The following is a 26774-nucleotide window of genomic DNA, read 5'->3' as shown; positions in this document are numbered from 1 at the left end:
AGAGCGGCTTTTTCGAGCTTTTGCCGCTGGAATCCGTTCCGCTACGGGGTAGAAGATGACCCGCTGCGCCCTTGAGTAACGGTTCGTAAAACAAGCCGTGTCATTATCCACTGCATACGTAGAATCCTCCACTGTTCTCATTTCCGTACCTGCAGCATGCTAAAATCATACATGCTTAAAGTATTCGATCCGTTCGATTCATGGTGGTCCATGGGCGCAGCAATTCGCGCCTTTAGATAAACAATGAAAAATGCGACTTCATTGCCGGACGACTTGTTAACAAGCCCATGCCAGAAGCTCATTGAAAATATCAAATGAAATAATTGATTCATTTGAAAATATAGATCGTTGTCTCTTTGTAATTATCGACGAAAGGCTTGGTAGATGCTCCTGACGGGTCCAGAAGGCTTCGCTTCATGTCCTCCGCCGTTTCCGTGCTCGTAGCCGAATCCTACGATCATGGGCTAGTTCTAAGAGAAATCCAAGGCGAGTAATCCATCCCTCGCGGGCGCGAGCGCAAGTATCGCCATTAAGTAGAGAATTTGCGTCATACTGTATTGTTTATGATGAAACATGTTCCAGAAGGAGTATTCAGGATGATGATCACGTCGAAAAAATTCGATCCGTCTTCGCTCCCTTTATGCAAGTTGATAACGCATGCTCAGTTAGAAGCCATTGCTCCGATGCCCAAAGTCCAAGAATCTTTTCCGCGCAAACAGTTGAGCGAGATATCCTGGAAGAAAAACCCGTAACAAACGTTATGCTAGTGTCGAATTGCGTTTCGTCGATGATGACAAAGAGACAACGATCTATATTTTCAAATGAATCAATTATTTCATTTGATATTTTCAATGAGCTTCTGGCATGGGCTTGTTAACAAGTCGTCCGGCAATGAAGTCGCATTTTTCATTGTTTATCTAAAGGCGCGAATTGCTGCGCCCATGGACCACCATGAATCGAACGGATCGAATACTTTAAGCATGTATGATTTTAGCATGCTGCAGGTACGGAAATGAGAACAGTGGAGGATTCTACGTATGCAGTGGATAATGACACGGCTTGTTTTACGAACCGTTACTCAAGGGCGCAGCGGGTCATCTTCTACCCCGTAGCGGAACGGATTCCAGCGGCAAAAGCTCGAAAAAGCCGCTCTGAAACGACGACCACGAACTCTGATACTGTGCATGAATCCGTAATCCCCCGTCGCTGCACCTTGAATGTCTAGGATGTACATCCAAAAAAGGTCCGGAAAGAGACAGAAAGGCAGGCACGGAGCTACCAGTCCGGTATTCCATGTTAATATGACACGAGTGAGCGTTTAGCGCAGGTTGGGACGACCCCGGCAGCACGTCCATCTCGACGGTCGAGCCCGTGCGGGTCAGTGGCCCCGCAGTGCGCCCTGTCGAAGACGCCAGCAGCAACGGTGTAGTCCAAAAGCTATGGCAAGGGGAAGGCACCTTGTCCAAGAATGCCGCTCGCTAGCTTTCATCGTTCCAAGTTTATGGAGTAGTGTTGCGTTCTATGGTGGCAACGATCAGCTCTGTCAGCAGTCGCGATATCTGGTGTCTCCTGTCGTTTGCTTTCTGGGACGGAGGGCTCCGAAAGTGGTAGCCGTTCCTAGAAAGCGCTTGCGAAAGCTCAGTGTGACACAACTTCAAAGCATCTCCCGCGACTCGGCTATTGGGGCAGGTATTCAAAGCCTTGGTCGGTGGCAATTGGCTCAGGTTTTCGCTAGCTTGATCAGGACACACACAAAGGAGGTTGTTTTCTCGGGACTATGCACCCTTATGTCGAGTTCGTCCCTTTTGTGGCTTATTCGCCTCTTCGGGCGTCTAAGCTCGGCCGTGGCTGCCGGCTCGTTGGCAAACGTGGGCCAACTAGCGGTCGGCTGCAGCGTTGCGCTCCTTTTGCGGGTAGCATCTCAGTTTGGTCAGGATGTATGGCTATCCCGAACATGCAACTTTGTCGAAGACGCGCTCAGGGCGCGTTATGTTGCGTCCGCCCTTGATTTCGGTCTAGAGGAGGGCGCCCTAGACTCTGGTGAAGCTTCCATGCAAGCCACCATGGAGATAGAGCGGGTAGGTAGTGCCATGCTTCTCGTTCTCCGCTCGCTTGCGCCCAGCGTGCTCCAATTCGTCGTGATGCTTGCTTATATGTTGTATGTTTCTCTGCCCTTGACACTGTGTATATTATGTACCGCACCGCTCATGGCTGTCGTCTATGCGATTCTTGAACGAAGACTGGACCAGTATGTAAGACAGGCGCAGAAGCTGTTCGCTCGGTACGCTGCAGCGACTGCAGACTCTTTTCGGAATCGGCAACTCCTGCAGTTGTATTTAGCACAGGATTTTGCTGCGTCAAAACTGGAAGCATTCGCGAAAGAGCTCCTTCTCGCAAAGAACCGCATGCATTTTATTCGAGCCGGGATTGTACCTGCTATATCTGTTTGCTACGCTATAACAGTCCTGACAATGCTCTATGCAAGCGCACTTTGTATCAGTTGGGGTTATCTCGAGCCGAAAGAGCTCGTTTCCTTCATCGCCGCTGTGGCATTTCTCATAGAGCCAGTGCAAGGGATAGCCTCTGGTCTGGGGAGTGTGAAAGAAGGCGAGGAGTCGGCAAGACGAGTGTTTCGTGTTATCAACCTGCGTCCCAAAAAGCGTACTCAAATAGAGACCTCCAGTATTCCCAAACCAGCCGCATCAAAAATCCAAGTACGGAACGTATGGTTCCGCTATGCACCAGATTCGGAATATGTGCTGCGTGGCGTCACGATGACTGTTCATCCAGGCGAGCGCGTAGCCATCGTTGGCGGAAGCGGTGCCGGCAAATCAACATTGATTGCTGTATTGAGCCGCATGTGTGATCCACAGCGCGGTTTCGTGTACCTGGACGGTGTCGATATCCGATCCATGCCGCTTGACTATGTTCGCCGACAGGTTTGCGTGGTGCCCCAGGACGCACCGATGTTGAATTTCTCAGTAGCGGAGAACGTTGCGTTTGGCTTGCCAATGGACCCCATGAAAGTTGAATATTGTTGCCAATTAGCAAAAGCACACGATTTCATTGTGAAGGATCTGCCTGCAGGGTACGAAACGCTGGTTGGAGAAGGTGGCTCAAATCTGTCGGGTGGGCAACGGCAGCGCCTTGCTATCGCTAGGGCGCTTTACCGCGAGCCGGGTGTTCTCATACTCGACGAAGCATACAGCGCTCTCGATGCCGAAAATGAAACTCATATTCTTTCGAGTCTTCGTGAGCTATTCGCATCAAGCGCGTACCCACGAACCACTATTTTTATTGCTCATCGTCTCTCAAGCGTTCGAGATGCTGATCGCATTGCGGTTATGGAGAATGGCGAGATTGTCGAATACGGCACACATGAGGAGCTTCTTCGTGAATCGAACAGCCGTTACGGGATGCTGTTGGCTCTACAAGAGCGAAATCACTGATTTTTTCCGCTTGTATGCACCTGTCACGAACATGGAGCAGTCTTCTGTGTGAAGTGGTTGGCTCTTCGGGAGCGAAATTGTTGATTATGTCCCGCTGTTCAGCACCTTTCATCGGCTTGGAGCAGTGTTCTGTGCAACCAGCCTTCATGCGGGTGCAAAATCGAAAGCCTCGGTTGGACATCTTCCAATTCTTGATAATTGGTGCGATACGACCTCTTAGGCGACAGTTACGTTGCGGCGGAAACATGGACATCAAGGTAAGCAACACGGGCGAACTAGTGTTGGCTTCGTACGTTCTGGCGCTGAAGAAACTTACTCATGAAAGCGCATGTCTCGTAAAATGCTGCGACGCTTTTCAACCTCGGGTAGGTGAAGATGCATCCGAGCGAAGCATTTCCTATGAACAATGGAGCTGCATGCTTGCGCGAGTCGAATTCTTAATCTGTACGGTATAGGTGTGCCTCTGGGAGCGCTTCACGTCAGGGAAGCCTTCCACGCCAGACGCAAGTTTCTAGACGGCGCTTATACAGCGAGCACGTCGCTGAAAACAAAATGAGCATAGGTACGTGCCGTGAGCGTGTCACCACGGCGGACGAGATGACAATGATGATAGCTTAGGATCGATGCATCGAACCGGGACCCTTCGAGTTCACGATTGGTTCCGGCATGCAGGGAAACAAACAAGAGTCTGCTTCAGACCTGAAGATTCCGCGAACGTCAGACTTGACAATTCATTTGCGGATCATGGTTCGTTCAAACACACTGCAGTGTACCTTGTCTAACCAACGCGCCTGTTGGATCCTTGCAGACGCCGTAGGAAGACAGAGCAGCTCCACCATTCCCCTGCGGTTGTTGGCTCGACGTTATCGGATGATTGGTACATTCGATGTCCATGAAGCTTGAGTGTGCGCGATAAACGCCCGAGCGCAATTCCATGATCTTCGACAAGAGATGCCCCTGTTCGGGAACCGGAACGTCCAATGAGCGCTGGTCTCATGGCGTGGCTTATTCACATGGAAGAAAAGTGTGCGTGCGCTTACAGCATTTCCATAGGACTCGAGCCGCACTACTGGAACGAATATTTGATTGCTGTAGGTGCATACTGCCTGCTGTATTCCAGAATGCTAGATAAACAGGTATGGCATCGATTGCAAGATGCACTCCGCAGCGTTGGAGGCACTGTGCATCGCTGAAGCGCATCCCCTGCTTGAGCGGGTAAAGCTCCTTGGTATGCTGATGCAGCAGTGGTGAGCAGCGACATATACCCATCACATCGTATTCGGGATGGTTGCGCTGCTTCGCGGCTCGTTCTCTCTCTCTGTCTTTGTCTCCCAAGCGGATCGCCAAAAGTTGCTGCACTTCCGGCATCGATCCGCGCATTTTTCGCCTCGCGGCTTGTCGCGCAGACTTGCTTCTGAGTGGCGCATGCCGCGCAAGTGTGTCCATAAGACTCTTCCATAGGGAATAGGATCTTTGTGTTAGGTCAAAGGTAGTACAGAGAGACAAATGAAAGATTGCTCAGTTTTGTCGACGCTACCAGATGACCCGCTTTGTCGGCTGATCGGCCGCGCAGCTTTCGACCGAGCCCTGACGAGCTATTGGACCGAGAAGGGCTTCGCTGAACTAAAGGCTCCTCGGGTTGGCTGGCGCCAGATTGACTTGTTTATGCTATTTGAGGGCGTACGTGCTGGAGGAGGCATACATACGGTGCACCAGCAACGGGCTTTTCAACCGATAGCCCAGCAACAGCGACTGGCATGGACGGCAACGAATGCGGGAAACGCTCTCGGGAAGACCTACCGAAAGTGGTTAGAGCCCTGCGAGAAGTTGCTCGCAGAGGCGGTGGACACAGCTACGCAAAGTGACTTGCCAAAGCTTGATTGCTTCAATCCAGGCGAACATATTGCCGCTGTGGTGCGGTCTGGCATCACCGTCAATGAGATCGAACCTGAGGAGGCAGCCCAGTTCCCCGAGTATGTATCAGCGCTCACGGACCTCTTTCTGGATGTGCGAAATCATATCATTCGGAAGTGGTGGCGTAATCCTACGCAGTGGCTATCCACAGAGGATATTGAGCAGGAGACACCATCAGAATATACCAAACTCGTTCGCGCTTGTTTCCGTTTCCTGCACTGGAGAGGCAAGATCCTCTTTGGCGCCGTACCTCTCCAACAGCTCGCCAGCTATGGTGTCCAGTCGCTTGCAAGAGTTTTGGTCATCGGTGGAGGCATCGCAGGCCTTGCAGCTGCCCGGCACTTGCGGGCATGCGAGCCAGCATTTGATGTCCGGGTGTTGGAGGCCCGTCCGCGGATTGGTGGTCGAATCTGGACGCATAGAGCTTCGCTCGGGCAGGCGTCTATGGATCTCGGTGCCATGATCATCACCGGAGTCCGCCAGAATCCCCTTGGTTTAATTGCATTGTATCAGTTGAGGCTGCATTTACGCGAAGTCGACCCGAGTTGTCCCATATTCGCTGGTGTTCACGAGGTTCTCGACCCCGAGCTAGACGCAAAAATCGAAGACATCTACAACAGCATTCTTGAAGAGACTGTGAAAATGCGCCAGAAGCTCCGGGATGCTGATCGTATATCTCTGGGAGACGCTTTTCGAAAAGCCATGAAACAGAAACTCCACCAGCAGCCTGATCAGTTTCAGCCAATCGTCCGATGGCACGTATCCAACTTGGAATACGCATGCGCAGCACCGCTCGAGAAACTCTCCCTCTGTCACTGGGACCAAGATGATCCTTTCGGATTTGAAGGTGAGCACTGCATGGTCGAGGGCGGACTCGACCAAGTCGTGCAGGCTCTAGCCACCGGCTTGAACATCCAGCTGAGGCGACCAGTGCAGAAAGTTGAATGGATGAATGACACAGTTCGGGTTGTTTGTGGTGACGGCAGTGTCGAGTTGGCAGACTACGTCATTTTGGCTGTACCACTCGGTGTTCTGCGTGACCCGAAACTATTGCGTTTTGTCCCGGAGTTGCCGGTCTGGAAACGTGATGCCCTGCGCGCTGTCGGCAATGGCAACCTCAACAAAATCGTGCTCCTTTTTTCGTGTGCATTTTGGATTTCACATACGCATCCGGATCGAAAAAGCGCAAAGCTGTGCTCGTTCGGAGTTGCATGCCCTCTTGAAGAGGTGGCCCACGACGATGGACGCTTCTATATGTTCTGGGACCTTACGCCATTGATTGGATGTCCTGCACTCATGGGTATGCTGCCCGCAGATGCCGCTGATTCCATGGAGATGCTGAGCGATGATGCGATCACGGCATCCGCTATGCAGCGACTACGATTGGCTTTTCCCGAAGCTCCTGACCCGCTCGAGACAGTTGTGACGCGTTGGAGATCAGATCAGTATTCTCAAGGTGCATACTCTTACGTTCCGGTGGGGAGCTCTGGCGCTGCCTATGACACAGCTGCGGAGTCAGTGGATGGACGCCTGTTCTTTGCCGGCGAGCATACCAGCCGGAAACATCCAACCACCGCAGGTGGTGCGTATCTTAGCGGCATTCGGGCGGCATATGAAGTTCTCTGTCATTTTCATGAAACCAAGAAGGCACACAGAAGCACCGATACGCCAGCTGTACATCGACTGCGGTGCAAACGACGACGCACCGATGGCGACATCGCGAATGATATGTTTTGAACTGAAGCTTGTTGCAGCCGACACCTGACTGAAATCAAGGTCGAACAAAATCTCCTTAGGCTTGCGCAAGTGCTCGCGAACGCCCCGCAGCGCGTTTGCAGTCGTATGTGTTTGGGGGAAGACGCGCATCCAGAGCAAAGCTTCTGGATATCGATGCGATGCCATCGGAAACGCTCGCGGATACGTCACGATAATGGAACGCGAAGCGATTCTATACTGGCTGTTGATATTTCATGTTAAATAAGTGGAATATTCTGTTCTTGCTATCGAGGATGACACGGTTGCGTTATTACCATGGCTGGAGCCCAAGCTTTAAACTGACCCATCCTGGAACTTGATTTTTGGATGTGGATATGTTTACAAGAGGGATCGCGCCGTTCTTGACTCGCGAAACTCGAGTGGTTTGGATTGCTTAGCCTCTGACGTGTGGGGATTTTTTTTGGAGTTTCCTGCCAGCCAGCAAGGCAGCGAGTCTGGGACCATGCATCGCAACTTTTCATCGATGTGCCTCTTGATTGCTGCAGTTTCCAGCAAACGGCAAGGCAGCGCATCCACGGTTCATGCAATGCACCTTTTCATTGACATGTGACCTATTTGAATGCCGTTCGCAAATAAACATATGCGTAGGCGACGGCTACAGGGTGCATGCGACAAGCGCGTCGCGCAACTCGGTGCAAAATCAGCTGCGAACGGCTATGTTTCCAGTGGAGTTGCCGTCGTCGAATGTTTCTGATGGTTTGAAAGCTTTCTTCGGCTAGAGGTTCAGGAACATGAAATAGCACAGGATGAGGGGATAGTATCCTTTTACATCGTTTTTCATTTCTGATAGCTTCTCTGCTGGACTCGCCAGCCCCAAGACAGCATGGTGCTCATGAATAGCCGAGCGGATTACAGAAGCTTCAGTTGTGCTCCTGGGTGATGTCTTCTGGTCGACGAATTCGATATCCTATTCATGCTGGCGATCGTTCATGATGCCATCGATGTCGCCCCAGATCCCTTTGCGAACGAGACCCGGGCAGAGTGCAACGAAGTAGCGTATCATGAAGCGTTTGAGGTTCATGGTCATATGGTTCTTCAGGTTCATGATGCACTTGATTGCCCCGCAAGTGTCAATATCCGAATTACCCCTGTCTCGAGTACTGGTGAAGCGGTATTCGGCGTGATTTTCCTGTAGGGTGTGTACTCGATCGTTTGGCCTCGACGTTTACCTGGTTCCAAGTATCAAGTGGCGGATAATGGCCTTGTTGAAATTTTCTCCCGGAACCTCGACTGTTTTCATATATGTCAAGTCGCGATACATCTTCGTCACCAAATGCACTATTCCTGAAGAAGTCTTGATAATCCTCATGGAGTGGGACGCGACACGATTTCTGATGGCCTCTAGAAACTTTTGCTTGTGGGGATCCTTGGTATCGCCTCGAAGAAAGGCTTTCACCATATTCTCGTCGATGTATCGCATCACGAGTTGCATCTGACGTACGAAATCCCAGTTCTGCTTCTTGTTCTTCGTCTGTTCCTCTGGGCTCGGCACTGTTTCTCGTTTTGTCGGGCAGCCGGTGACAGCGGCCGCCCAGGATCCTCCTCTTCCATTTCCATAACTGTATTTTGTTTTGGATAACGAATTCACTTTGAAAACTTCTGCTATAAACTGCGAAAAAGCACCTGAATACACTTGCTTGAGGGTTGAAACACAATTGAACTGAAAAACTATACTTTGCTACGACCACAACGCAAATTCGACTTGTAAGTCAGAACAACAGGCTATTGATCATCATCGCATTCCCTTTCAACGGTGAGATGTGCATCGTGAATCATGCCTGCAAGATATGGAGGAGCGCGCATCGACCGCGTTGTAGAAAAAAAATAGAAACGAACCACTAGCTAGCAACAATATAACGATCTCTCTCTCCCTCTTAGGTCAACGTCAAAAGGGAAAACTACTTTCCGTATTGTCGAAAGTTTACCTTCCAGCCGGAAGGCTCCACAAGGCTAGTACGTTATGCTCTTCGCAGTGGCGGGTACTTTAGTGAGACCTGAGCGACTCGTCCGCAGCGTAGTTCATTCCGGGATTTGGGAGCAGTTAGGCTGCGTCTGGACGTTACCCTGGTCGCAGTGGACTGCTAGGATATCATTTATCGCTGCCGCAGGCAGCACGTCTCTCTGCGCAGCTTGCTAGTTCCCCGAATCATAATGAATCCACTCCCCATGTCGGATGAACCAAGCCTGGATCCAACGCCCATAGTAGTACGGCAAAACCTTCCTGTCTACGTTCAGCATCTGCTCTAGCGGCATAAGTGCTATCGCCCGTGCTCAAGGCAGGTTAAGAGCACGATAGAACATACATAACGACTCTTACACCCGACAGAGAGTATAAGAAATCGAACTTGGAGGCAGAGTGGAGAATAATCGACGCTTTCCCAAAAGCCCATATCCAACCAACCATCCATCCAACCAACCAACCAACCAACCAACCAACCAACCATCCATCCATCCATCCATCCCGCAGTATCGAATCCCATACCAGTGGAAACCTTCTGGGAACCAACATCTGCGCATGGCGATCGAGGCACTGGCTGCGCTCGATGTGCAGCGCACGGCCCCAGATCACCCGCGCAGCGCTGTTTTGCGATGCAGCTCTTGCAGCTATCTCTGATAGGATAAAATCGCTTGTACTGCTCCTACTGCTGCTACTGCTTGTCCCGCAGGTTGCAGCCCATAGACACGCGCAACTGTACTTAGCGCGCTCAAGTGACGCTCTCCCCAGACAAGTTGCTACATAGAAACGAGAATGTTTACGGCGGGTTTTATTTTGGCAGTTTTAGCAGTGATAGCGTTTGGAACACTGATTTTTACATACCGTCTGTATGAGTACTTGATCGGCTGTCCAGAAGGGCCGCAGTCCATGCGCGATGTCGCGCGTCCGATTCAAGAGGGTGCCTCCGGATTTTTCAAGGTGCAGTATTCGACGATAGCTAGCATAGCAGGTATATTCGCGCTTGTGATCTATTTTTTCGGCACAGGGGGTGCGGGCGGCACGACGCAAGCCTCACCTTTCTTCAACGCGGCAGCCTTTCTGCTTGGTGGCACGCTCTCGGCGCTCTCTGGTGTGCTGACAATGTACTTGGCTGTTCGGGTGAACGTGCGTGTTGCAGCGGCTGCAAGTAGGTCCTATGCTGAAGCGATGAAGGTTTGTTTCCGAGGTGGCCTCTTCGGGGGTCTCCTCATACTGAGCAACTGTTTGGTGGGCTTCATCTTGCTCTACTGGTTCGCCCTTGTGACGGGGATGGCGGCTGGCGACATAACGCAGGTCCCTGTCCTGTTCGTGGGTTACGCTTTTGGAGCCTCCTTTGTGGCGCTCTTCGCACAGCTTGGGGGAGGCATCTACACCAAGGCTGCGGATGTCGGGGCCGATATGGTCGGCAAAGTTGACACAGGTATTCCCGAGGACGATCCGCGAAATCCAGCCACCATCGCTGATTTGGTAGGCGATAACGTCGGCGACGCTTCCGGGCGCTCCTGTGACCTGTTTGAGTCGATCTCTGCGGAGCTAGTTGGAGCGAGCATTCTCGGAGGCACGCTCGCGAGAACGGCGAACTTGTCCGGGGCTAGTCAAGCGGCGTACGTTCTGTTTCCGCTCTGCGTGCATGCCGTCGGACTGGTATGTAGCGCTCTCGGCGGCGTCACCGTTCGTGTGAGCAGCGGCGTTGCGAGAGACGAAGAGCGTTCTTTGCTGAGGACTGACGATGCCTTCGAGACGAGGCTTGAAGATCCAATGTCGATCATGAAAAGAGGCTTTCGTGTGACGATGGTGCTTGCAGCAATTTCCATTTGGGTACTATGCTGGCTGCTTTTGCGCGTCGGAAATGTGGCGCCAAGTGCCTGGTGGCACTACGCGCTCTGCGGGATGATTGGACTGGCAGTATCCTATCTTTACGTACTCATAACGGAGTATTATACGGATACCAAGTTTCGGCCTGTGCGCAGCATTGCGGAAGCCTCAGAGTACGGTCACGGGACGAATGTGATACGAATGCTCGCTGTTGGTCTCGAGTCGAGTGCGTTGCCTGCCATCGTCGTTTCAGCTGCGATTCTTGGTGCGTACTGGCTCGGTGCAACGTCTGGCATGCCGGATCGAAACGCGGCTGGAATTTTCGGCACTGCTGTGGCCACCATGGGCATGCTGAGCTCCGCGGGAATCGTTCTGGCAATGGATGTGTTCGGGCCCGTTGCTGATAATGCAGGTGGCATCGCGGAGATGAGCGGAGCGGACCCCAGCGTTCGTCGCATAACCGATCGGCTCGATGCAGCGGGGAACAGCACCAAAGCTTTCACCAAGGGCTTCGCCGTCGGCTCCGCAGCGCTTGCGGGCTACTTGCTCTTCAGCTCCTTTATGGAGGAAATGAGTGCACAGCTGCCGGAAAAGATGGTGTTCAATTCGGTGGACCTGGCGAAGCCGGAGGTATTTGTCGCTGGTCTCTTAGGTGCAGCAGTGGTGTTTCTGTTTTCGAGTCTGGCGATGACTGCCGTTGGTCGCGCTGCACAGGGCGTCGTTGCGGAAGTTCGGCGGCAGTTTCGTGACCATCCTGGCATTATGGCTGGCACTGAGAAGCCAGAGTATGAGCGTTGTGTTGCGCTCGTTGCAGCGTCGGCGCTTCGTCAAATGGTTTTGCCGGGACTCTTGCCGGTTCTTGCTCCTATCATGATTGGGATGCTCTTCCGCTTCATAGGTAATATGACCGGACGCCCGTTGCTAGGACTTGAATGCGCGGCGGGTCTCCTTATGGTTGCCACAATTGCTGGGATACTTATGGCGCTCTTTATGAATAATGCTGGAGGTGCGGCTGATAATGCGAAAAAGTACATCGAGGATGGGCACTACGGCGGCAAGGGTAGCCAGGCACACAAGGCGAGTGTCACTGGAGACACGGTCGGCGATCCGCTTAAGGACACAGCGGGACCGAGTCTGCACGTGCTGATCAAGATGTTATCGACACTGACAATGGTTTTCGGACCGGCATTTGTGGGAAGTATAGGTGCGTAGAAATGCGAGACTGCATATTTCGGACACATATTTGCGTACTGGATTTGAAGTACGCAGAACTGAGCGATACATGCGTGCGAATGCGACTCTGATAAAGCCTAGTTCGCGTTGGACATACAGATCACGCAATTGAATCAATATCTGCTGCTTCCAGGAGGCTGCAACTAACGATTGCATACAACGAATGGACTGGACGCGTTGCATGCCTGCAGTCGGATACGAAGCGCAGAGCTGGGGTCATCGTCTCGTGCCCAGCTCGAGTACGGAAAGCAGTTCCGCGGTCTGGTTGCTTCCGCTTCTGTGTGGAGGCCATGACACGGACCTGACCTGACAGCCGCTCCTTTTTTGCCAGCGACGAGGCCGAAGGCGGCAGAATCTCTGCATGGGCGACGGATATCGCGAAGCAACCAGTAAGGCTTTCGGATGCGGAAGCTTTGGTGCTAATCAGGAAACGGAGCTCGTGTGCCGCACAAATTCTTCTATATTTCACGAGTACCAGAACCTGTAACGTTCCTTCCGGAGTGTTCCATTTCCTATCGCTTCAATAGACCCGTTTACTCAGAGGCCATTCGAGTCGCTGAATATATCCGTTTCAGACTAGAGTCCGCGTATCCAACTCGTGCGTACACTCTAAAGTTCGAGTCTCTGCCCAATGTCATCAATACAAGAAAGTGCGAGAATTTTCTGCAATTGCTTCCTTGCCCTCGCTCTTACCTCTAGATCTAAACACAGAGGTCTCTCTTGTCCCTGTGGCCCTATTGGCAGCAGTCAAACGATGTTGACGGCAGTGTTAAACTCTCGGATTCGATGCTTCCGGCTGTTACCGACGCGTTTCATGCTCAGACGGTGGTTGCGATCCACGCCTCGTTTCGCATATTGATACTCTATGCATAAAGCCTCGGTGCGCGCTGTGCAGCGGTGACACTTGAACGTGAACCAGGGCTTCTGTAGGCACTTCAGATCCGCTCGCCCGAGGGCCGTCCTGCACCGCGTTCAGACTGGCTTCAGGGTCCGGCGCATGTCGCTGACGGTTACGGAAGGCTCCTTTGGGCAGTCTCCATCGTTTTCGCTCCCGGTGCCCTGCCCTACGATCGCGTGACTCTTGCGAGCAATATCCTCGGCGAGTACTCTTTTTGGTGCACACGCACGCGCACGCTGTACCATTCGACAGATGTTGGCGGAACCCGAGCTGATTCATGGCGAATCAAGAACCGAAAGCGAAAAGAGCGGTGGAGAAAAGATCGAAAACTCTCGATGCATCGACGCTGCGTTCGTGCAAAGCGGTCACACATACTCCAACGAAAGCGATCGTTGTCATGCCTCAAGTCCGACTCCAGGACCTTTTTCCATCGAAAAAGAACAGAGGAAACGGGATGTCTTGGAGCATATCGCACGAGAGGTATCATGCTGCCGCCGAAACAGTTTCGTCGATGTTCACAGAGCGTGGTAGATTTGTGTTTGGAACGGAATCGAATATTTGACTCGAGAAGCTCAACGAACTTTTGGCACGAGCTTCTACACATGCCGCCATTTGAGATCGACGAGTGGTATTCGTCGTCAGTCCAGACGCGCAAATTGTTGAGCCCACAGGTTGGCCCGAAGCAGAAAGGTCTAAAACTTGGATACAACGTGTGATTAGAGGATGCAGTGCGCAAAAGAAACGAGAAGAATGGAGGATACTTCCTATACAATGGATAATGACATTGGTCATTTTACGAACACTTGCTCTACGATTACGTGAATCATCTTGATTCCTAAGACGCAATGAGCTCCATCAGCAGAGATTCGAGTGAGCCACTCAAAAATAAGTCCAAGAATCCTAAAAATACGTACGAACTCGCAAGTCCCTCGTATCGTACTTCGAAAATCGAGACAGTACACCCAAAACAAGCCCGAAATGAATGAAGAAATGTAAGAGCAGATCGAGCAGTTCAGTACTGCATTTCCACCCGAGAGAGGAATAGGAAGCTGGGCGTTCGAGATCTGCGATGATCGAATCCTCCTACTCACTGAACCAGAGACCATCCAGTCATTCTATGCATCACCCAGAGGCCTTCTGATGGATTGCGTCCCCAAGTGCAGATACCAAAACGCTAAGCATTGCGAGCCTGTCCATACCCAGCTTCATGAGGGCACAGCGATCGGCTTGTCACATCCCCGCTGCAGATGATCTACGTTCTCCGTAGCGGGTACAACGCGACACGCAGCATGTGATGGAACTGTCCATTAAGGGAAAAATATGACCCCGCCTTCCAGAGACTTCCGCGCGCGCCAGCGATCAGCGTGCGGCCGGCCAGGCGCGTGCCTCGAGCATCAACGGATGAAAGCGGCAATGTGGATAGCGAAATCGGGCCATTGAGTGTTGCAAGATCCTCTGGCTTGCTACACACAACAGACACGTAAACCCGCGTGGAAGCACGCCCCGAGCGTTTCGAGGGAGTTGCTGTCGTGAAGAGGAATGGGACTCGACTATTATAAAATTCTTGGCGTTCCCCGGGATGCAGATGAGGCAGCCTTGAAAAGGGCGTACCGGCGCCTCGCAATGAAATGGCACCCGGACAAGAACCCTGACAACAAGGAGCTCGCTACGCGAAAGTTCAAAGAAATCAGCGAGGCGTACCAGGTTCTCGTAGACCCTAGGAAACGCGAAATATATGATAAATTTGGTGAAGAAGGCATCAAGGCCGGCATGCACGAGAACGGTGGTGCAGGCGCCGGCGGTTTTCCTGGCGGCTTCGCCGGCTTTCCAGGAGGGGCGGGCGGTGGCGGCGGCGGTAACGGCACGACCTTCTTCTTTTCTTCAGCGGGGCCCGGTGGCGCCGGCATGCCCGGTGGCTTCGGAGGCTTTGGTTTCCAGGATCCCGAAGAGTTATTCCGCGAATTTTTCGGTCGCGCTGCGGCAGACGATCCGTTCACATCGTTTTCATCGAGAACTGGCGGCGGTGCTGGAAGCAGTCGCTTTGGCGGAGCGTCTCCTTTCGATTCCGGCTTTGGCGGCGTTCGGCGAACTCAAAAGAAGGCGCCCGATCATGAAGTGCCCCTCGCTTTGACCCTAGAGGAGCTGTACAGTGGCACTCAGAAGAAAATTAAGCTCACGAAACGAATACGGGACGCTTCGTCCGGACAAATTGTTCCCGTCGAGAAAATCCTTACGATTGATATTCGACCAGGCTTCAAGGCCGGTACGAAAATCCGCTTCGAGCGAGAGGGCGACGAAATCGACCCTAACGAGATTCCAGCTGATGTGGTCTTCATTCTGAAACAGAAGCCGCATCCGCTTTTTGAGCGCTCAGGTAATGACCTTATTTACAATGTGCAGGTTCCGCTCAAGGATGCGCTGACTGGGACGGAGATCGAGTTCAAGCACCTCGATGGCCGTCGGCTGCGAGTCAAAATACCGGAGGTCGTCCATCCGGGCTTTGAAAAACGGATTAACGGCCTGGGCATGCCGAATAGCAAGAACCCGAACGAGAAGGGTGACATGATCCTGAAATTCAAGGTTCTGTTCCCTGTAACCCTCACAGAGGAGCAAAAGCGACGAATACGAGATATTTTGTGAGGCGCACCTGAGTCCAGACTGCGATCCGCACGCAATACTTGCAGCAGTGCGTACGCAGTATGCTGCCATTTAGCGGGGCCCGGGCGTTCCGACAAAGCTGACCAGGGACACCTTCGAGAAGCCGATCCACACGCTGGAGTCGTTCCCGAGGAGACGACTATTACCAGGTGAGGCGTGCGCCCGGTCGCTCCAGCTGCAGCGACTGGATGGTGCATACGGCTTCGAGAGGCGCGCCTACCCGCTTGCAAAGATTTTAATTGTTCCTGGAATCGACTTTTACTCGGTGTTGGGTTATCTGCGACCTTCTGGGTCTCGTTTGAGCCTCCCGCGTCATCTGGAAGCCTGCTCTGATTGCCTCGCGCCCGATTCGGCGATAAACTCGTATTTTGTGGTATCCAATGCATTCATAACGAAGAGGTCTTCTGGGTACGAGTCTCGGCAGCAGTGCGCTCGCCCGGCTCGTTCGAACGACTCAGGCGGGGGCCGAGCTACATGGCTCGCCCTGCCTAGGGACCAGGAGCAAACTCGGTCAACATCGCTTACAGTATGGGTAGACGAGCGAGAGCCCTGAGATGCCATCCAGCTTCACACTGAATGCCTTCATCGCGCATGGCTACGCCACGTTCGAGTTACGAGAAGGTCCAATGCGTTTTACGGACTCGACACGAGGTCTTCCGCTGACGCCGCGACGAACTGTGTGGCAGGCGGAAGCATCCCGGCGGAGCGCTCAGATGTTTGCCAGTTGTGGTCGTACCCGGGTAGTCTCCGCCAAAAGGAACATGGTGCCGCTTGACCCGTTGCCATGGGCAAATTCGTAAAGTGTGCGGATCCGTTGCGTTGCAGGGCATTGACTGGCCACAAACGTTTGAGTAACTGCTACTGCGTCGGGTCAGAGACTTGTGCTCAAGGACTCGAGTGTGTCAGCTTCCCATTCGAGGCGTGTTTGCGAGTAGTGCCGCTGCTCGACCGCCTCAGCTTGCGTTCAAGGGGCCGGGTAGGCACTCTGCACACGCATGGAACTGCGGCCTCGCATTCATTTACTTTTCTTCCCGGTTCTTGAATACCTCGGATGTGCGATTCCTGCTGGTAACCATAGAGGAAGCCGCGGTCCTATTAATGTTTGTCTCCGCTCAATGCGCTCCAGCTCCCTTTCCCCAACTGACATCGACGTATGATCGATTTTGCAACCCTGCTGGCGCTGAGCCGCGTAGCGACCGCTTGCTACGACACGAGAGGCACTGCCCAGGTCGCAGCGCATGAGAAGAACGGCGCTGCAGGCCTCTGTAGACGTTTGCGCTAGATGTTCTTGGGCTTGCGCATGTTTTACAAGAAGTAGTGACGCACCTCAATGGAGACCGCCGGTACCAAGCTTTGAAACTGCTTGCACTATGCAAGCGGATGGGGAACGGAACTTGGAAACAATGACCCGTGTGGGTCGGTTTGCGCATGCCGAGAACGATATGAGGAGCTCGCAGTCCCGCGGATAGTCCGACACAATGATTCCTGCTCGACCGGCAGGGGCGGCGATCGCTCTTCAAATCAGAAGCCGTCTGGTCACATCATATTCACGCGGCATGATCGCAACCAAGGAAACGACATGCGCCAGACACTTGAAATCTAAGTGCCGTCTGCAACTGGAAATTTTTCAGCCTCGTCTCGTCTGGGTAAGCAGAATAACATCAGCGTACCAGAAAACTGTCCTGTTCCAGCTCTTACGCTCGATGCTCCTTGAGAAGCGCGGGCGCCCACATGGGTATCAGGCGGCTTGTCCGCCGCTGATAGGCGCGGTACAGATCCCCATATTTCTCCAAACTGAGCTGTTCAGTTAACCAGGTGCTTCCCTGGAAGAGAAGCGTCAACTGCACAGGCCCGATGATACTCCAGTGGAAGAAAGGCACCGCGCTCCCCTGGAAGATCACTCGCCACCATGCGGGGTTCTTCTGTTCGCCTAGTACGGCACCTACAGCAAAGAGATAAAACGCCCACCACATACCTTGCTCGGCAAAGAAATTCGGATGCCGTGAGAAACGAAAGAGGCCACTTGTGAGGAAACCTCGGCGGATATCTGGGTTCGGGTGCTGCGCACGTTGAACTAGCGTCAAGGCGTGCTTTCGACACTGAAAACGCCATTGCTGCTCATCTGCCACGGTCTCGAGAAGCAGAAACATGAGAAACATGGATAAAGCTGCAGTGTCCACTGCAGTCCAGGCGCTTTGACTCCGAAGGAAGACCGCCCACGCGGGCAGAGCCAGACTCAGAAGCAGCAAGTTCTGGTAAATACTCACAAAGCCGATATTGAAGAGCTGCCAGAGGATCGGGTTCGAGATCCTCCGCCTCAACACCGGCCAGCGGTAGTCTTCCACGCCAGAGTATCCACCCTTGCGTGCGAAGTTGTACGTCATTCGAATCGACCACGCCAGCGCGAGCGCCGTCATCACCGCGAGTCGCGGAGACGCCCCCGAAGTGTAGAAAGCAAGTGCAGCAAACCAGGTAACGTATGCAGGCGGCAGCAGTGACCACATCATGTCTACTTGCGACGTACTGCCGGTTATGTTTGAGCGTACATACGCCCATAGCGCACACAGCATAGAGAACCAGAGCGCTGCAGCTAGCGGTGCAGCGCCCACCGGGCTCTGCGCTGTGCGCAGCGCGTGGACGAGACCAGGCACCCACTCGCGCGGGTGAGAAAGCGCCATTCGCACACCCTGTATCGTCGCATCCTCTATATGGAACTTTTGTGGTACGTTCATGGTTTCAGGTGCCTGAAGCGACTGGGGCAACACACAAAGCTACAGAAATTCTATTCACGCAGTCCAGTACACACCATCAGACAGATCACGGTCCACGTCAAGCGATGCCGTGCCGTGGCGGGACGCAGCGATCGACGCCATCACGTTGCTGCGACTGGTGCGCGCGTGTCGCCTGCACCGATCGCTCGGGCGTGTGCGGCTCTCAGAGACACCGGAGATTTCGCGCGTCGACAGGCCGGGCACGTCAGGCGCAGGCGCTAGACTGTATTTTCCTTATAGGGGTGCGGGAACGCCGCATCCAGGCGAGGATTCCTGAGTGCGCGCGATTGCGATCGGCACGCGGTAGACCCGAAGGCCAATTTGTCGCAATTGGGCTTCGGCTCTCCACGCAATAACCGCAATGACCATCACCAGCAGGATCGGCACCATCTACACTTTCCTCTGGGGGTAATGGTTGGTTCTTATGGCCCCTAGGGTTAAGAGTCTGCAAGGACGCCTGGAGCGCCGGTGCGTGCGCTGCTCGAAGCCAACAGGGAATCACCAGGTCGCACGCGTTCGCGCCTGCGTGACAGCTGAGACGGGTGCATGCGTTCGAGCATCGGCACGGAACGAGGCACGTGTGCGGATGAGGAATGTGACGACGTGTAGCGGCAGACGCACGTGTGTCACATTTGGGGCGGGCGTGATCGCGCCTCAGTGCCTGGGTTGCTTGAGGTGATGTAGCCGGGCGCTTGGGAGCGACACGCGTTCATCTCTGGACCGCGCCGACCTCACCGATGCAGAATGCGCCTTGTCGCGGTTTCGCGAGCGAATTGCGCAGCCAATCACTGAACGGGCTTGTTTAGTCCTGAGCCTGTGATCGTATCGTTCTGGAAGCACCGATTTTGCAATGGTTCGGTCCCGCGAGAGCTGCCGCATGGTGCTTCTGAGACGCTGCCCCGTGCCAGCGATGCATGGATGGAGCATTGGCCTCTGCAAGGCGAGCGATTCGGGGACTGGTTCAGCCTGATACAATCTCATGCGGAGAAGAAGTTGCTTCATTGTTATTGGTGGCGTTCGCGCTTCCCGGGAGATTTGACTAGATTGCTCAGCGATGTATCACGAAAACGCAGCAAATGGACGCCCGTCTTACAACCACGCCCGAGCAGAATTCTGGGTTCTGGTTGGTGCAATTTAGGGAATCTGACATGGAATCGTGTTTACTTCCACCGATGATGATAACAAGCCCTTACTGCGGTATCCCTGGAAGCCACATCTATCCTGCAGCTAAAAAATGGACCATGCTTATCCGCTGAAGAATCAACGGTGTTGCCCCAATCTCCGCTTTACGGGTTTGTGCATTGCGCACATGCGACTTGCAAAGTGCCGAAAACGCACCAGGAGCACTTCGCTTTGGGCCTTCCAGCAACAAAAGGCGTCTGTTGCAGTCGCAGTCGCCTCGTAGCCAGGGAATGCGTTTCCGCTAGATCGCAATGCGCATACTTCAGGTAATGGTCTTTCGCAAACGTGCTCTCACTATACAGTTGGAACGGCGGGTTCAGCGCACTGAGCAGCTGGTTCATGAGCTGGGGAAGAGCACTGTACTGTTTCGAGCTGCTGTCTCGTTCCTGTTCTGGTCTGCGAACTTGTTCAGCACGTCGTGGGTTGCTCAAGACTTGCCTGGCGAGTGGCCTGACTGCGGGGCTCGGACTCTTCGCTTTCGCAGGGGATAGCGACAGTCTGACGAACCAGCTGGGTGCAGGCTTGTGGCACCCAAGTGCAGCGGATCGTTTGGATAAGGAGCCCCACGAACGTTGCAACTATAGACGACGATTTCACTTTTGGAATCAGTTTCGCGTTTGGTGCGCCCTCAAGGCACCTTGGTTTTCCGTCTCCAGCGCAATAGCGAACGAAACCTCTTGCGAGGCGGCCGAAAACTCGAAAGTCAAGTCTCTCTCGCACAAAGCATCAGCATCTATTGGTTCTTCCTACGACTATGTGATTATTGGCGGTGGACCAGCGGCCCACGAGGCAGCGGCAGAACTTGCTCGGTGTGACGCAGACGCCTCGCTTCTGGTGGTCACGGACCAGAGCTACGATCCATCCTGGACGCAAGAACAGTGTAAACGATGGGTAAACCACCACCGGGTATTCCACGAAGGCCATCGATTACAGGCCCTAGACGTTGAACAGAAGACCGTTACACTCGAGGGCGTCGATCCCATTCGTTACGGACGACTTCTGCTTGCAACCGGCCAAGAAAACAGTTGCCCAGACAGCTGCGTCATGGGTCCGAATGCGAGCCGCTACTTTATACCCGCCGGCCAACTTCATGCGGGCTGTGATTGGCGCGAATGCACCGAACCGAGGCACTACACCCTGCTGGGACTGGACTGGTATGCCTGTGTGCTCGCATCCGAAATCCGAACTTGGAGCGGCGGTCTCCATTCAGTGACCATTCTGTTCCCCGAGTCGGAGCCGCTCGGAGAATTCCTACCCAAAGAAGTTGCCAAACAAGTCGCACAAAGCCTCCGCGATCTGGGCATCGAACTTATCCCGTACGCAGAACCGCGCTATATTCAGGAGCGCACCGATACAGCTGCCGCCCAGAGCGATCTAGAGTTGTTCTTCGTCCGAACCTACGATCGTAGCGTTGCTGTCTCGTTTCGCACCGATCGATTTACCGTCTTGAATAAAGCGCGTCCACCCGGCGGCGTTGCAGTGCTCAAACAGGTGCAACACCTGGAAATCGATGCAATCCTTGGTGGCATCGTTTGCAATCGAGAGCTGGCAGCTGCCTCGGACGTGTACGTCGCTGGCGATGCGCTGTGCTTCCCGGATCCCGTCGCTGGGCGTCGACGCGCCTGCGGCCTCGAACACGCATGCCGTACGGCACGCATGGCGGCGCGCAATATGCGTGGCGCTCGGCAAGTCTACAGCGATCAGGCTGCGCATCAGTTCTCTTTCGGGAGTACAACTTTGCTCTGGTTTGGGGATCTCCATGCCTCGGACGAGATGTATCAGTACGTGTGCTCGGGAGTGGACGCTTCTGGTGAAAGCGCTAACGGTCGATTACCAGGCCCTGAGCACACGATTGTGGTTTATGTGCGGGGACGCTCCACGGTGACGGGCATCTTGTGGGTTCGCGCAGCGCTGCCGCACCCTGATGCCCTCGGATTCGCCGACGACGCGGTGCTTGCACAGACTTTAGCGTCTATGAAAGCCCTGATTGGTCAGAGGGTGCCCAGTTACGGTGGATCGGGTACTGCTAATGCGACGCTGGAACCCCGGGTGCGGGAGATTTTTCGCTGCTTCACGCCGTACGCTGATCGGATGCGGCGACGACGCAGTAGCAGCAGCGGCGGCGGCGGCGGCGCGCATGCGGCAAGTCAGCGGGCAGGCACGCCCGCGAGTCGTCGCGGTTTCGGTGGTTAGCCGTCATGAGCTCGCAGTGCCGCGTGCTCAGAGCTGCATAGACGCTTCACATTCCAGACGGGCGAGGATTTCGTCTACTGGTACAGATCCCAGATCGCCTTTGTGTCTAGAACGCATCGACAGTGCATCCGATTCAACCTCGCGCTTACCGACAATGGCCATGTAGGGAATGTGCTCCTCTTCTGCGTTGAGAACTTTTTTGCCGAGGCGATTCGCTGACAGATCGATCTCCGCTCTGAGACGACGTCGACGGGCCTTGTCGACCACCTGCTCGCAGAACGGTAAGAATTTGTCAGAGACAGGTAGCAGCCGGAGCTGTATTGGCGCGAGCCACAACGGAAAGTCCCCGGCGCTATTCTCGATCAGAATCCCAAAAAAGCGTTCCAGCGAGCCGAATATCGCGCGATGCACCATGACAGGTCGCTCGCGTGAACCATCACTCGCTACGTATTCTAAATTGAATCGTTCGGGTAAATTGAAGTCGCACTGGATGGTAGAGCACTGCCATAAACGACCGAGTGCGTCACGAACTTTCAAATCGATCTTCGCTCCGTAGAAGGCCCCTTCACCTTCATCAACGGTGAAAGACCATCCCTTGTCCTCGAGCGCAAGGCGCAGCGCCTGCTCGGAACGCGACCAGGCCTCTTCACTACCAATGGAAACTTTGGGTCGGGTCGATAAATGCACCTGATAGTCACGGAATCCAAAACGCGATAGTATTGTTTCAGTGAGGTCTAGGACTCGCTTGATTTCGGATCGCAGCTGATCAAACGTGCAGAAAATATGCGCGTCATCTTGAGTGAACCCACGAACGCGCATGAGACCGTGCAACGTGCCCGATCGCTCGTACCTGTAGACAGTACCCAACTCGGCGAAGCGCACCGGAAGCTCTCGATACGAGCGTAATTTGCTCTTGTACACCAGAACATGATGTGGACAGTTCATTGGCTTGGCTATAATCTCTCGAGATTCGCACTCAATCGGTTTGAACATGCTCTCCGCGTAAAAGTCCACATGACCGGAAACGCGGAACAATTCGCGGTCGGAAAGATGCGGAGTGTACAGCAATTGATAGCCGTCCGCAAGATGCGCATCCTTCCAGAAAGTCTCGATCATATTCCTAATAAAGGCTCCTTTCGGGTGCCAGAAAACAAGCCCTGGTCCAGCCAAATCTTGCTGAATGGAGAATAAACCAAGCCGCTCTCCGAGCACGCGATGATCTCGGCGTTTGGCCTCCTCACGGCGACGTAGATACTCTTGAAGCTGTTCAGGCGTCTCCCAAGCGGTTCCGTAGATGCGTTGGAGCATCGGTTTCGACTCGTCGCCGCGCCAGTAGGCGCCAGCAACACCCTCCAGCTGCACCGCTTCCGGGTTGATCTCGCCGGTCCTGGCAACGTGTGGCCCGGCACAGAGGTCCCACCAGTCGTCTCCAACGGAATAGATCGTGATTGGTTCCTCGGTGATCGAATCCAATATCTCCAGCTTATACGGCTCACCGAGTGCTTCGACGCGGGCGCGCGCCTCTTCGCGTGAGAGCGCCACGCATTTTAGCGGCAAATCCGCTAGAATAATCTCATCCATGACCTGTTTGATGCGCTCGAGGTCTTGCGGTGAGAATGGGTGACTGATATCGAAGTCATAGTAAAAGCCGTTATCTATCCAAGGCCCAATAGTCACTTTGGCTTCGGGGAATATTCTCTGTACGGCCATAGCCATAACGTGAGCACAGGTATGGCGAATGCGCAACAGCCTTGGATTCGTCTCGTTCGTCGGCAGTGCGTCGAGTCGAGAGGTCCCCGTTGCGTCACCAGCAGCGACAGGTGCTTTCTGACTTGCGTTCGCTTGTTGACTGGTACGCGGTGTCGATGCCGCTGAGCACGACCGCAGCCCTCGGACGCCGCAGCAATGAGCAAGCGGCCTCGCTGTTTGTTCGACACGTACACGCCGCTGGGGGGCGCACGCTGTTGCCCAGCGTCCAAAGGTCGACGGCGTGCGCAGTAGACCCAGACGTGAGATGAACAATAAACGCACAAAACCCCTGTTTTCTGCACGTGTAAGCATAGCTTGGCTTGACAATGGATACTGGTTTGAAAGCACCTCAGAGCCGAGCCGCCAACGCCGCTGACAACAACAAGAACAACAACAACACCTGAGGCAGGAGAGACGCAGCAGCACGCCCAGAGCGCAATGCCGTTGACGATCATCCCCGGTACAGTCGACGACGTCGACGAGATGTCGCAGTGCAAGCCGGGGCCTGGGAACCGTCGCTGGCATCGTATGTCCAACTTTAGAGATGGCACCGAGTGTCCAACTTTAGAGATGGCATCGGATGTCCAACTTTAGAGATGGCACCGAATGTCCAGCACAGGTATCCGTAGAGCGCAGGCAGGCCTGAAGCAGCGGCGTAGCTGAGACAGACTCCTGGCTGACGCTTGAGAGCAGCAGCAGGAGCAGCAGGAGCAAGTCCGAACTCGTACTGGTTCCTGCTGCAGCGTGTGCTGCGTCCACTTCAACTGCGGGTGGATCTTTTGCGGCTTCAAGCTGACGTCCAGGTCCTGGGGAAGGGCCATGGCGAGCGCCCTACCTCGTTGCCGTCGAACGGTGAACACGCGTTGCAGTCGGAAGTGTCCTGCGCTTGGCTTTAGCCTCTGTTTGCGTCTCCCGATCGAGCGGCAGAGCACCTGGCGGGCTAGCGTTGGGGCTTGGCAGCTGCGGTGCTGTGCTGCTTTTGGTCGCGGATCTGGTGGGCGAGCTTCCAGGGCAGCGCGCACGGTTCAATGTCTGGCGGCTGCGTCCTCGTCGCCGCTTTCAACGACAACCATATTGTCGGTGGATGAGCAGCTTGAACCTCAGGAGCGTATTTCGGGACCCGCGAAGCGCATCATTCCATGTTTGGACGTGAAGGATGGCCGTGTTGTCAAGGGAATCAATTTTGTAAACCTCAGAGACGCAGGTGACCCCGTTGAGCAGGCCCGAGTCTACTACGAGGACGGTGCCGACGAACTCGTGTTTCTCGACATTTCGGCAACACCGAACGGCCATGAGACGACTTTGCGAGTTGTAGAACAGGTCGCAGGATCCATCTTCATTCCGTTGACAGTTGGCGGTGGAATACGCACGGTCGAGGATGCGCGACGCACGCTGCTCTCTGGAGCGGATAAAGTCGCCATCAATAGCGCAGCTGTTGCACGCCCGGAGCTGCTCCAAGAATGTGCATACCAGCTCGGAAAGGCCAATATTGTACTTGCAATTGATGCAAAGAGGCGCAGTCCGGGTAAATGGGAAGTCTATGTCGCTGGCGGACGTAAACCCACCGGGATCGATGCTGTGGAGTGGGCGCAAAGAGGATCCGAGCTAGGAGCTGGGGAAATCCTGCTGACAAGCATGGATGCGGACGGAACTTTGGCGGGTTTCGATTTGGAGCTTACCCGTGCTGTTGTGGATGCGGTATGCGTTCCCGTTATTGCGAGTGGTGGTGCAGGCACCATGCAGCACTTTGTGGACGCAGTGACGCAAGGTGGCGCATCGGCAGCGTTGGCTGCCTCCCTTTTCCATGACAACACGATTCGCATTCCCGACCTCAAGCAGTACATGAAGAATCAAGGGGTGCTCGTTCGGCTCTAAACATGCAATGCGAAAGGTGAACTGTAGCATGCGCGCTCCGTTGGAAGCCCCTTGAGACAGCGATTTGTCTCCTTCCACTGCACGGTGATGCCTATGAGCGCATGTTATGGCCCGATACCGCGAACAAGGCATATTAGGGAGCAAGAACGCAGCTTCTTCTTGGTCCACAAACCGTAGTTTTTCTGCAAACGTGTTAGCGCTCACCAGTTGCAGTGCGTGACGCATGTAAGAGCATCCGGTGACGGTGAAAGATCCACGACCCAAACGATGATGATGCAGATGTCGTTGCCGTGCCACCCTTGGCGTCGTGGCGCCGCCACGGACGCACTGCACTGGACACGAACGTCACCGCAAACTGTCAGAGTCGAGATGCATCATCGTGTGTATGTATGTATACCGGGTGATTCCGACGAATACGCAACGGAACAGACGGAACAATCGCGTCCATTTGAGCGGATGGCATGCTGGAAACTGTATTTGTTTCAGTGGGGGCCTGCCTCATGTGCAGGACGCTTACGAGTAGGATGCCATTGTGAAATGCAGCGAGCTACAGACGAGTTTATCACGTTCAGTACCGATACTTTTGGCTATGGACATGGTGTGGGAGATTCTTTTCATATTCCAGATTCTATCGATCGATCGAACCAGACGACCTGGATGCACAGATACCTTCGTGTATGGGGAGCGTCACCATCGTAGGTTCCGCGGATGCCTGTATGTACAGCCGCCCCCATTCCAGTGCGGTAGGTCTTATGGAGTATCGCGGCTTTGGTCGATCCTGGAAGCCACGGAATGTCGTGTCTTTTGTGAGTATCGTGTGCGCTCCGCACGATGGTTCAGTGCGCTTTGGGTGTGGATTTTTACCAGTCCAGAATCTCTGCGATATGGAATGCGCGTATGTGGCCGCCATACGGACACGCGACAGCTTGCTCTTGTATTTCCTAACCTCGGATTGAGTCGCTGTTTTCGTACAGGACCGGATGCTTAACCTTGTCGCCAGCTTTTTGCTTTCGAAATTTGCTCGGCGAGTTTCTGGGATAGTTTCACGGTTAGTTATTCCCTGCTGCAAGCTGAACTCTGTCGGCGCGGTCGTTACCGAGCACCTTGGCGAGGGCGGCGGAGCACGCAGACCTCGGCAGGAAAACATCGCCCACGTGAGGGCGCATGCTCGTCGCGCAGTGAGCTCGCTGCTTCCAACACCTTTCGGGCGTTACGCTCAGACCAGTGAATTCTGGAGAAGCTGCGCCAGCACACCCGTATTGTTTTTGTTTCTCGCACAGCGATTC

The 26774-nt window shown here is 54.0% G+C and overlaps 8 protein-coding genes across 8 annotated transcripts, besides 1 other annotated feature; 6 read left to right on the top strand and 2 right to left on the bottom strand.

Moving 5' to 3' along the window:
- Positions 1–1439: 1439 nt before the first annotated feature.
- Positions 1440–3449, top strand: CYME_CMO105C (ATP-binding subunit of unknown ABC transporter; the record flags this gene model as incomplete). The annotated part of the gene is made up of 1 exon (XM_005537459.1): positions 1440–3449. One exon carries the CDS (start codon positions 1440–1442, stop codon positions 3447–3449), a length of 2010 nt encoding a protein of 669 aa, XP_005537516.1.
- A 1506-nt stretch (positions 3450–4955) lies between these two features.
- On the top strand, positions 4956–7100 carry CYME_CMO104C (flavin-containing amine oxidase; the record flags this gene model as incomplete). Its single annotated transcript, XM_005537458.1, has 1 exon — positions 4956–7100. The coding sequence occupies one exon, from the start codon at positions 4956–4958 to the stop codon at positions 7098–7100; it is 2145 nt and encodes a 714-aa protein (XP_005537515.1).
- Positions 7101–7859: 759 nt separating this feature from the next.
- Positions 7860–8871: a sequence feature (repetitive element).
- A 1017-nt stretch (positions 8872–9888) lies between these two features.
- Positions 9889–12141, top strand: CYME_CMO102C (vacuolar-type H+-translocating inorganic pyrophosphatase; the record flags this gene model as incomplete). Its single annotated transcript, XM_005537457.1, has 1 exon — positions 9889–12141. One exon carries the CDS (start codon positions 9889–9891, stop codon positions 12139–12141), a length of 2253 nt encoding a protein of 750 aa, XP_005537514.1.
- Positions 12142–14599: 2458 nt separating this feature from the next.
- On the top strand, positions 14600–15700 carry CYME_CMO101C (DnaJ homolog, subfamily B; the record flags this gene model as incomplete). The annotated part of the gene is made up of 1 exon (XM_005537456.1): positions 14600–15700. One exon carries the CDS (start codon positions 14600–14602, stop codon positions 15698–15700), a length of 1101 nt encoding a protein of 366 aa, XP_005537513.1.
- Positions 15701–17412: 1712 nt separating this feature from the next.
- On the bottom strand, positions 17413–18450 carry CYME_CMO100C (hypothetical protein, conserved; the record flags this gene model as incomplete). Its single annotated transcript, XM_005537455.1, has 1 exon — positions 17413–18450. The coding sequence occupies one exon, from the start codon at positions 18448–18450 to the stop codon at positions 17413–17415; it is 1038 nt and encodes a 345-aa protein (XP_005537512.1).
- A 1560-nt stretch (positions 18451–20010) lies between these two features.
- Positions 20011–21864, top strand: CYME_CMO099C (similar to apoptosis-inducing factor AIF; the record flags this gene model as incomplete). Its single annotated transcript, XM_005537454.1, has 1 exon — positions 20011–21864. One exon carries the CDS (start codon positions 20011–20013, stop codon positions 21862–21864), a length of 1854 nt encoding a protein of 617 aa, XP_005537511.1.
- Positions 21865–21891: 27 nt separating this feature from the next.
- CYME_CMO098C (threonine--tRNA ligase, chloroplast or mitochondrial) lies at positions 21892–23925 on the bottom strand (the record flags this gene model as incomplete). Its single annotated transcript, XM_005537453.1, has 1 exon — positions 21892–23925. The coding sequence occupies one exon, from the start codon at positions 23923–23925 to the stop codon at positions 21892–21894; it is 2034 nt and encodes a 677-aa protein (XP_005537510.1).
- A 507-nt stretch (positions 23926–24432) lies between these two features.
- CYME_CMO097C (imidazole glycerol phosphate synthase, cyclase subunit) lies at positions 24433–25488 on the top strand (the record flags this gene model as incomplete). The annotated part of the gene is made up of 1 exon (XM_005537452.1): positions 24433–25488. One exon carries the CDS (start codon positions 24433–24435, stop codon positions 25486–25488), a length of 1056 nt encoding a protein of 351 aa, XP_005537509.1.
- Positions 25489–26774: the final 1286 nt, after the last annotated feature.

Source organism: Cyanidioschyzon merolae, chromosome 15, assembly GCF_000091205.1.
Source record: "Cyanidioschyzon merolae strain 10D DNA, chromosome 15, complete genome".
NCBI classification, from domain to species: Eukaryota; Rhodophyta; class Bangiophyceae; order Cyanidiales; family Cyanidiaceae; genus Cyanidioschyzon; species Cyanidioschyzon merolae.
This window is presented reverse-complemented; position numbering and strand designations above follow the sequence as displayed.